Source organism: Orycteropus afer, unplaced genomic scaffold, assembly GCF_000298275.1.
Source record: "Orycteropus afer afer isolate SDZICR_OR568_19922 unplaced genomic scaffold, OryAfe1.0 scaffold00155, whole genome shotgun sequence".
In the NCBI taxonomy this organism is placed as follows: Eukaryota; Metazoa; Chordata; class Mammalia; order Tubulidentata; family Orycteropodidae; genus Orycteropus; species Orycteropus afer.
Window position 1 is genome coordinate 4,219,868 of NW_006921742.1, and position 11,548 is coordinate 4,231,415.

Genomic DNA, 11,548 nt, shown 5'->3' on the forward strand with positions numbered 1-11,548 from the left:
GGGTAGCTGGCTGTGACCAAGCAGTGACCACAACCTTGCCCCTTGTCAGCTCTACTATACACCTGGGGATTCTGATCATTCACATAAACTTATAGGACCATAAACCATATTTTCAAAGAACATTTATTTAAAGACATAAAAGAGCTAACAAGATATTAAGTGGAAAGTAAGTTACAAAATTATATAAACAGCATATTCATCCTCTTTCTGTCCCTTGCTTATTATCTAAGTATCCTTCTATTTCTCTCTCTATACATGGTGTAACATGGACTTTGGAGTCAGACTATTTAGGCTCCTATCCTGGCATTCCCACTTCCTAGATGTGTAATTTGGATGACTTACTATTTAACCTCCTTAGGCCTCAGTTTTCTCATCTATAAAATGAGGCTATTACTACTATCTACCTTATGGGGTTGTTATAAGTATTAAATGAATTGTTGTTGTTATGTGACGTCGAGTCGGTCCCAACTCATAGCAACCCCTCCTTGGGTTTCCAAGGTGGTATCATTAGGGAAGTAGATTGCCCAACCTTCCTTCCAAATTAATAAACGTAAAGTCTTTAGACATAGGAAGTACTAGATTAATGTAAATTATTAATATTATACTCACTCCTCACTTGTCAAGACAGTTAGATTTCCAAAGTCAGGTAGTTATACAAAAATTGGCATTATGCAGAAAATGGAGGATGACTGCATCATTACATAATTGCCAAATTATGCCACTACATAACTTCCAAACCACTGACAATCATGGCCCAGCCAAGCTGACACATAATCTTAACCATTACAGCCAGCATTCCACTTGCCTCACATCTTAGCATTCATTACTGCCAGACATATGTCGTTATGGACAAAATAGATTTTTTACTATTGTTGTAAATGCAAAATGTCAGACAATGAGAAAATTGGTAAGTGAGGAGTAGGTGTATCATAAGGAGCTCTGGTGGTGTAGTGCCTAAGGCATTTGACTGCTAACCAGAAGGCTGGTGGTTCAAACCCACCAGCCATTCCTCAGAAGGAAGACCAGGCAATCTACTTCTGTAGAGATACTGCCTCAGCGGGGTGTAGTAAATTACACACTATGGCTTTTCTAGCCATAAGTCTTTGTAAATTCCATGGTGGAATTTGCCATGAGCAACTGAGTAGCTCCTGATTGTTAAAGTTATCCACCTTGGGTATTTCTGTTGGGAGCAGCACGAAGAATTTTCTGGGAACTTCGCTCTCTCCCAGGTGTCTAGAATTCTGATGTTGGGATTGGTTAAGTATGGTCACTCTGCCAGGCTCAAAAGGAGGCCTCCAAGAGGTAGAAGTCTCTCACTGCCAGCTGGGAGATGCAAGGGACACACACTGCTGAGAGCGAGACTGAGAGACACTGCTGGGAGAGAGAATGGAAGAGACTGTCAGCTGAGAGATGGCGGGCTGAGAGAGATTGAGTGTGTTCTTGAACTCGAATTGTAGCCTGTTGCTTCCCTAATAAACCCCATAATCTGTGAGGTCTGTGTGGACACCGCAGCAAGTTTTTGCACCCAGCAGAGGTGGTGGGTGCTGTGGGAGGAATGGTTGGTGTCAGAATTGGTGAAAAGGCTGGAGGGAGGCAGCATGTCTGGCCTCGCAGGAATAGGCCTTGGGCTACAGATGGTGATGCTGTCTTCCTCTTGTGGGGTTAGGAGAGGTCAGAAGATGCAGCCTCATTGCCCCTTTGGCATTCAGAAACCCAAGGAGAGGTCGCTATGAGTTGGGCCCAACTCGAGGGCAGTGAGTTGAGGTGTATTATAAACATATGTAAATTAGCACAATTACATGCTAAAAAATTACTGAAAGGAACCCTGGTGGCACATTGGTTAAGTACTCAGCAGCTAATCAAAAGGTTGGTGGTTCAAACCCAGCAGCCCAAAAAAGTTGTGGCAGTCTGCTCCTATAAAGATCACAGCCTTGGGAACCCTATAAGGCAGTTCTACTCTGTGCTATAGGGTCACTAGTTGAATCAACTTGATGGTAATGGGTATTTTAAGGAACAGGTTCTCTGGGTGGATCCATTTGTGCTCGACTGCAAACCTAAAGCTTGGCAGTTCAAACCCATCCAGTGGCACCATGGGAGAAAGGCCTGATGATGTAATTCTGTTAAGATTTCAGCCAAGAAAACCCTGTGGAGCTCAGTTCTCTGTAACATGTGGGGTTCCCTTGAGCTGGAATCCACTTGACAGCAACCGCAATCTCAGGAACAACCATCTCAAGATAAATGCCTGTGACCCTCTAGGAGTCACCTGACACGGATGCCACTTTGTTTGCAGCAGGGTCAGGGAGGCACCTCTGTGCCTCAGAGCTCACATCAAGTACTAAGAAAACCATCTTTGCCTGCATGTTGCCAAAGTCTCCTACCAGAAGAAATTGTAACTGCTTTCAAAAGAAAGGCTCTCTTGAGCCCTGTGTAATTAAAGAGGGAGGGGCAGCGAGGCAGCAAAGAGACCCCTCCTGGCTGCAGATTATGTCAGAGGCTGGAAGTAACTGAGAAATGCCAAGTGATTGTGACTCCCGCTGAGAACCAGACCCCTGATGACAAGTCAGGGACAAGTGCTCCATAGGAGGTATTGGTAAAATATAGTCTGGAGCTTTAAATATCAAAATAAGTAATTAGTAAAATACCTGGTTTATAACTTATGGAGAGAGACTCTTCTGTTCCCCCCTTCTCCTCTTTTCACTTGTCTACCTTTCTCTTGATGTGATCGAGGGAAATCTGTCATCTCCCTTGTCTCAGCAGAATACAAACATTTCTTTTCTATTGATTTTTGATCTTAAAGGCAGCATTTGCAAGAACAAGAGTACGTGCCTCAGCTCAGAGGTGGACACAGGCCAGTGGTTTTGGCTTCCCCACAATAACAGGCAGTACAATCTGTGAAACCACAGCAGACACAGGGGAGGATTAGCTTATTGGTGACAGGACCACAGAGAGATGGACCTGTAATTCGGAAACAGAAGCCCACTCGTAACCAGTATGTGCATTGTGAATGGCACTAGAATTAAAAAGCTGAACTCACTTCACCATCTAGAACCAAACCTATCTAGTCAATTTCACCTCATAGCAACCCTACAGAACAGAGCATAACTGCCCCACAGGGTTTCCAAGACTGTAAAACATTACAGGAGAAGACTACATAATCTTTCTCCCACGGACAGGCTGGTGCATTTGAACTGGTGACCTTTTGGTTTGCAGCTGAATGCTTTAACCAGTGTGCCACCAGAGCTCCTTCACTGCAATCACTAAAATTGTATTTCAAAACAACCAAAATTTTTTGAAGTCTTCTGTCAATGTTTTGATTTCTAAATGTGAAAAATGTCACACAACATCTTGAGTTTGATTGGGCATTTAACAGGTCTTCAAAAGCTGGGTAGTTTGCAACATTCATACGACCACATTCTCACCACATAAATTCACCCCAGCCCTGTTCTGCTTATACAATACATAAATATTGATTTGAAAGGCCAACATAAATTTACACTGGCTTTAGTTCTATATTCGATGAAAGATTTTGCTAGGGTTGTATTTCCTAATTCTCTCAGGAAATGAGGCACGGTCCCTTGGAAGTCATTCTTTGCCACTGTGATAACTAATTTATCTAGCACTGGGGAAGGCTATTTATAAATACAAAGTTATCTGAGAACTAATCTTATATATTTATATATTTAAATGCCAAAACTGGCAACTGAATTATTTTCTCCATAGTTAATTTTACTTTTAAATAGAAGATCCTACAAATCATTTTACCATTTCTTGATGACTAAGGTCATCATTGTTACTGCAAACAGTGTCCATGCTGTGCTCTGACACATGGCGATTCTTGGGGACCACCTGCATGTGTTGGTACCTCTTCCTTGGCACAAGGAACACCAAGCAGCCATAGCAGTCACAACTGTTGAGCTTTTCTCCCCATGAGTATTTTCCAGCTGAAAAGAGGCAGAGGTACAGACACCCAGCACAGCCCCAAAGAGCAGTGAAACTGCCTCTCACTTTACAGGTTTTCCTACAACTCCTTCAATCTATGAACAACCTCACATATTTAGAGATCAAAGAGCAGCTTCATCGATCTAAGATCAATCAATATTTATGGAGAATAAATCATACATGCCTTTGGACTCTGAGCACACGGCACACTGTAACTTCTATATAAATTTTCATTGAAGATGGATGTTGTATGTATTTGTTTGTCACACATACACACACACACCAGAAATGTTCAATAAAAAAAATTTCAAATTTAATGATAGTGATATAAAAGACATCAGGGAGAAATAAAACTTTTTAAGAAGAGAATTTATACATTTCCCTAGTCTTCCAGTGATCACATATGAATTATATGTATGTATATGTATTCCTTCACATGAACAAAAAACCTGAAGACCATTTTCATATCTAATTTTAAAAAGAAAATATTGGAAAAAAGTGTTGAGTACCCTTAATAACTGGTATTTTGTGACTTAGAAAATAAAGAATCACAGTGCAGCTTGGAAAATTGAAAAATATGACTTTCTTTATATCTAGCCTCTAGGTAGGTCAGAGTCATTTGTGCTATAACTTTGGATCATCCTCATATTAAAAAAGATCTTCCTTATGTAGACCCGGATTAAAACATCTCTTTCTTGTTTTCTTGGCAGAGAGTTTCTTAGGGATACTTACTAAAGTATTCCTCAACAACAGAGCATTCAGCTTCTACCAAGTTCTAGTAAGTGGTCTAGAATTTTTTTTGTGTGTATGTGTTTTCTTTGCTGGGAAACAAGACAAGGCCCCACCTCTCAAGCAGCTGAAATATGGCCAGTGAAAGGTGGATGCATGCACAATGACAAACACAGGTTCAAGGCTCACCGTGGAAGAGCAAGTGGTGATCTTGGCTTTTACCACTTCTTTATTGGTTCTCAGGCTCACACTTTTATATCTGAACACAAGCTCGGGCCTGGAATCCATTCACCTAGTCTGTGGTCAAGAGGCTCTTTAATTTAGAAGGAGGCATGGCTGACCTCCCTGATGTCAGGTAATCATTTATTCCTGCTCTAAATTGCATGCATCCATTAATTGCTTTCTTTCTGTGTTACCTTTTGAGTGAACTATCTTTAAATTCATTACTCACTGTATGAAATGCTACTCTCTTATTTTTATCTCCTTTTTCCACAAAAATTCTAGGTAATTTTTTCTACCCTTCAATACTCCTAGCATAATTTTTCAGTGTGCCTTGGCCAATATAACTCATGACACTCCTGTTTCAATATGGCCTGGTCACAATGCTAATATCTGACAAACAGGAAGGCTCAGGGATTAGAGAATGTAATGTCATCAGGCTACATTGGAATATCACTACACAGTTTGGATATTCAGTGGAATTCAAAATATACTGAGAAGAATCGGTCTGCATCTGGTCCAAGACTTCATTCAAAACATTTTACATATTGATACACCAAAGATGCATTGCTCTAAGATTTTTGGACACCAAGGGATGAAAGCATACCAAGAATTTGATGTTTTAAGAAACACAGATTATCAGTTTGTTTTAGTCAACAGCAGCTTTCTAGACGACTCTGATTTTTCACTTCCTTTGACCCACCTCCTGCTAAATTCCAGCCATCAAATGCTATAGAATTCAAATAAACCACCATCATTAAGTCTTACATTCCTTTGCCTTCTCTAAACACAAGAAACCCAAAGATTCCTTAAAATGCTTTGAGTGCTTCAAAATATAAGCATTATGGTCATTGCCCATTAAGACAAACTGCTCTGAATATTCTTGTGGACTATATAGCAAAGACTTATTTACAAACCTGAGCAGAAAGTAGAGGCAAAGTTCTGGAGGGCAGAGTCCACCTCTTCTACGCTGGGGAGAGCCAGGAGCCGAGGAAGGAGGTTTTCCAGGGACTGTACAAACAGCCTGGCACTGTGCTGGTCAGCTTCCTGGTTCTTCAGCAGTTTCAGAGACAGAGCAGCAGTTCGCAGGGACCTGTGGCCCAGGCAGTCCCGTGGGGTCTGCTCTTCTTCAGCTAGTGAACAGTTGTCAGACCCAATGTCTGACACATCAGACCTCCCAGAGTCCTTTTCTGCTGCCATCGAGTACTGATCACAGGAATCAAATTCTGTCCTAGAAAAGTCTTGGTCATCAACACTAAAGTTGCTCTCACTATATCTAGACCCGTAAGATCTTGTCCTGCAGTCAACTGACAGGAAATTAGTTATATCAGGGTAAACAACCATGTGGCTTCTTTGAACAACGTCGGGTTGGTCAACTGTTTCTGGTTCTGACACTTTGCCCAGAGTCTCCTTGTCTTCATGGATGGCTAGTGACTTGAAGCCATTCTTGTGGTTTTCAGAGTAGTGAGACTGGTCCTCAGGTGTAGTCTGACCCAGCTCTCCCTCCAAGGTGGTCTGTCCTGTGTCAGTGGTAACACTAATGCTGATGTCAGGGCTCCTCTTGGTCCCTGACTCCCAGGATGTATGTTCTGAGGACAGGACTCGCCGCTGCCACCTGAAGTCAGCCTCATTGATCTCCATGGAGTCACGGCTTGACTCAGCCCCATCCTTTAGCTCTTCAAGGCGCAGAAGCAGCAGCTGGACCTGACTCTCACTCAAGCCCTTGCCCTGCCTGAGCTCATCCAAGGCCCCAAGCAAGGTGCAGACGCAGGCCACGGCAGCATAGCAAGCTTCGATGCCACCCTTGATACATGATTCTGTCATGCCATCCATGATGCTGGACAGTGTTCAAAAGAAGAAATGCATGAAACAGAAATATATTTCCAAATGAGCTGGGATGGTTAGATTGCTAAACAAAATAATATTCAAAACAGTCAGTCTAATCTGTCAGACTGTAAGCAGTCTGGGCAGTAAAGGAATGAACAGTAACTGAAATGAACATGCTCAGGCTAGCAGAAGAAAACTTCCAGGTAAAGCAGCCCACCTTGAATCATGTACACTCATAGTTGGCTGGAACAAAGAATAATTCCTGATGGGAATTTATAACATTCCCAAAGACAAAGTATGAGAAGTCTCACTTTTGTACTATGTCTAGTTTTCAAGCAGAAAATAGTTATAATATCTATATGATCATGTGGGCTTTGCTTTACCAAATAATCATATTCCTGAAGAGGTACATGTAAATACAATTATTGCAAATCAGATATTTCCATTTCAAAGGGGACTACATGTAAAGGATCTTAGAGTTCAGGATTGTATATCAAAAAGTCCTTCCCCAGAATAACCCCAATGAATAATTGGTTGCAAATATGATTTTGTACATTGGGTTTTCTTTAAGTCAATATGAAAATATATAAAGTTATATGACTGCAAAAAGTTGAGATTAGTTTTCTCATAGGGCTTGTGGGTGCATTATTAAATTGTCACATTTCATGTAAGACATATTCATAAAAAATTCTGGGGTTTGGAAACCAGATTAAAAAATGGCCTTCAAATGGAGTTTTCTCAGTTCAGTCATGGGCAACAAAGTGAAACTGGCATAGACTCGAATTTGTAAAATGTGCATGTACCAGAATGATAACTGGAATGGACAAAATTATGAGTCAACACCTTGCTAGAAATTTAATCTCACTATTATAAAACAGAAAGCTCTGGTGGTGTAGTGTCTAAGGCATTTGACTGCTAACCAGAAGTCTGGCAGTTCAAACACACCAGCCATTCCTTGGAAGGAAGGTTGGGCAATCTACTTCGGTAGTGATACTGCCTTGGAAACCCAAGGTGGGGTCGCTATGAATTGGAGCTGACTCAATGACAGTGGGTTTGATTTTGTTTGGTTATTATAAAACAAGGGCATTGGGCATGTTGCATAGCAACCAAACCTTTTGATTGGCAGACTCAGAAGCAATGGTGCTTGGCTCAAAGATGAATGGGACTGCACCATTTTGAGTATGTGTAGCCTTCACATTCCCGACAATAATGCAATCTCCTGCATCAGGTTTCTGAAAGGGCCGACTTGTCAGTCTCCTATTGCAGGGCTGCAACCCATGATTTTCACCATTTCAGTTATTATTCCAGTAATCCACGTTTTATAAATTTGGGTCTGTTACAATTTAGCTGCATTAGCCATGACTGAACTAGTTAAAAGGAGCAGAAAAGCCTTCTAACCAAGCAATATAGAACTAGAAGAGGAATGTGCCATACAGTTTGAGAAGGTCCAAGTGTGACTTTCTTTTTGAAATTGATCTTTTTCTGGATTCTGGTTCAGTAGAGCTGGGTCCTGCCAAATCACAGAGACGCTGTGGGCTCCCAAGTATCTTTAAGGAAAAAAAAAAGAAAAAGTGGATATGGTGAGAAAAACAAAACAACAAAGGCTTTGAAATTATAAGATCGAATAAACATGTCCTTTCTCTGAGTGATGTAGTCTAAGGAGAAACACAACTATTTGAAACTACAATTCTTATTAAAACTAATCTAGGTTTTCTTGATATAAGGTATCCATTGTTTCTTGCTTACCAGAACAAGGCTGGATCAGACAAAGAAAATTCTCTGAGGGATTGTTAAAAAATTTTGTAGCACAGTACTACAAAGTACTTGAATTTATGTTTTTTTAGTGAGATTGGCCTGAAATTTTCCTTTTCTGTATTCTCTTTGTCTTATTTTACTATTAAGTTGGCCAGTCACAAACAAAGTTAAGTATTCCCTGTTACTATTCTCTGATAAGACTGGAATGATCTGTTCCTTGAATGCTTAGTATAATTTATTTCTAATGCTTCATGGAGCTGATATATGTATTTTTAAATGGAAGATTTTAAACTATTGATTCAATTCCTTTAAAAATTTCAGGACTATTCCTCAATTTCTTTTTGAGTTAACTTTTTAAAGGTTGTATTATTTCCTAGAGACTTAAGCATTTACCTTAAGTTTTAAAATTTACTGGCTTATGTTTTAAAATTTACTGGCTTATTTTTTATTTTTAATATGCTCTTTTATTTCTTCAGTATCGATAACATCTATAATTAGGAGCCCTGATGGTACAATTGTTAAGCACTCAGCTGTTAAATGGAAGGTTGACAGTTTGAGCCCACCAGCTGCTCCGTGGGAGAAAGATGAGGCAGTCTGCTTCTGTAAAGATTTACAGACTTGGAGATCCTACGGGGCAGTTCTACTCTTATAGGCTTGCTATGAGTTGGAAATGATGGCAGTAGTTTTATAGTTATGTGCATTTTTGAAAAAATGTATTTGTTTATTTGTACCTGTTCTGGATTTTTTATTGCTTCTTTCAGAAGTAGGTCAATTTTCACAGCCTTTTAAGAGTCCATATTTTTGTTCTGTTGATCCCATATACCATGTTTGCTATTTATAACATTAATTTCTGTTTTTATCCTATTTTCCTTCCCTTCTTTCTTTGGACTTAACTCTGTTCTTTTTCCAATTATCTAAGTTGGAGAACTAGACCATTAAATTTAGGCTTTCTCCTTTTTAATCCACCACTTGTCTGTCAGTTTGTCATACTGTGGTGGTTTGCGTGTTGCTGTGAGGTTGGAGGCCATGCCACTGGTATTTCAAACACCAGCAGGGTCACCCACAGTGGATAGGTTTCAGCAGAGCTTCCAGACTAAGACAGCCTTGGAAGAAGGAAGGGGCCATCCACTTCTCAAAAGAATTGGGCTGGGAAAACATTGTGAATAGCAATGAAACACTGTCTGATATATTACTGGAAAATTTGATGAATAGCCCTCAAACATTGTCTGATATAGTGCGGGAAGATAAGCCCCTCAGGTTGGAAGGCACTCAAAATAAGACTGGGGAAGAGCTGCCTCATCAGAGTAGAGCCGATCTTAATGATGTAGGTGGAGTAAAGCTTTTGGGACCTCCATTGGCTGATGTGGCACGGCTCAAAATGAGAATGCAAACATCCATAAATAATAAGAACATGGAATGTACGAACCACAAATCTAGGAAAATTGGAAGTTGTCAAAAATGAAGTGGAATGCGTAAAGATCAATATCCTAGGCATTAGTGAGCTGAGATGGACCAGTCTTGGTCATTTTGAATCAGACAACCATATGATCTACTATGCCAGGTGTAACAAATTGAAGAAGAATGGCATGGCATTCATCATCACAAAGAATGTATCAAGATCTATCCTGAAGTACAATGCTGTCAGTGATAGGATAATATCCATATGCTCACAAGGAAGACCAGTTACTACTACTACTATTCAAATTTATGCACCAACCACCAAAGCCAATTATGAGGAAACTGAAGATTGTTACCAACTTCTGCAGTTGGTAACAGACATATAATCAAGGTATGTTAATTATCACTGGTGACTGAAATGCAAAAGTTGGAAACAGGGATGAATCACTGGTAGCTGGAAAACAACATGGCCTTGGTGATAGAATAAAGCTGGAAATTGCATGATAGAATTTTGCAAGACCAATGGCTTATTCATTACAAATACCTTTTTTCAATGACACAAACAGTGGCTATACACATGTACTTTGCCAAAGAAGTACACAGAAATCAGATCGACTACATCTGTGGAAAGGGGCGATGGAGAAGCTCAATATCTTCAGCCAAAAGAAGGCCAGGAACTGATTGAAGAACAGACCATCAACTGATCATATGCAAATTCAAGTTGAAACTAAAGACAAATTAAAACAAATCTACAAGAGCCAAAATATGACCTTGATTACATCTCCCCTGAATTTAGAGACCATTTGAAGAAGAGATTTGATGCACTGAACACCAATGACTGAAGAGCAGAGAAACTGTTGGATGACATCAAGAACATCATCCATGAAGATAGCAAAAGGTCATTAAAAAGACAGGAAAGGAAGAAAAGACCAATATGGATGACAGAAGAGACTCTGAAACTTGCCCTTGAATGGAGATAGCTAAAGCAAATGGAAAAAATGACGAGATAAAATAGATGAATAGAAGATTTCAAAGAGCAGCTTGAGAAGACAAAGTCCATTATTGTAATAAAATGTGCGAAGATCTGGACTTAGAAAACCGAAAAGGACAGAACATGCTCTGCATTTCGCAAGCTAAAAGAACTGAAGAAAAAATTCAAGCCTCAAGTTGCAACACTGAAAGATTCTACAGGCAAAATATTGAATGATGCAGAAAACATCAAAAGGAGATAGAAGGGACTTCTGGTAAGATGAAGGAATAGGCAGACAAGTGACACAGACCCTCTTCGACATAGAAAAGAAAAACTAATTGACAGAGATACAGAAAACAATTTTGGAGCCCTGAGCTTTGAAAGGAACTATACAGACGTGGATTAGGCACCAACTAGTGGAGAAACCTGAACGAAAACAGTGAGTAAGAGATGGTTGGAGCTGTGAACTATCTGCTACTCTGATGGGACCAACAGCCTGAATATTTCCAAATGGTGTTGGGACCTGAGAATTGACCTAAAGATCAGCCCTGGTCACCAAGGGCTGCAGAGACAACTGCGCTGGTGGCCTATGACTAGGAAGGGAAACAGCAAGGAAGGAGACATCCTGAGCTGTTGACTTTCTGCAGTCTGGAGGGTACAGCCATTTTGGATATTTAAAGTGACTGAGGGTGTAGCCATTTTGAATGTTTA

General features: G+C 40.2%; 1 protein-coding gene across 1 annotated transcript in view; it reads right to left on the reverse strand.

Annotated features, from left to right (window-relative positions):
* Positions 1-11,548, reverse strand: part of ARFGEF3 (ARFGEF family member 3) — a 232,027-nt gene that overhangs the window by 81,432 nt on the left and 139,047 nt on the right. Inside the window, exons 11-12 of the mRNA XM_007946301.2 lie at positions 8,149-8,261; positions 5,805-6,724 (exon numbers count right to left, since the gene is read on the reverse strand). Of these exons, the coding sequence (XP_007944492.1) occupies positions 5,805-6,724; positions 8,149-8,261 (1,033 nt within the window). The remainder of the gene's footprint in view (positions 1-5,804; positions 6,725-8,148; positions 8,262-11,548) is intronic.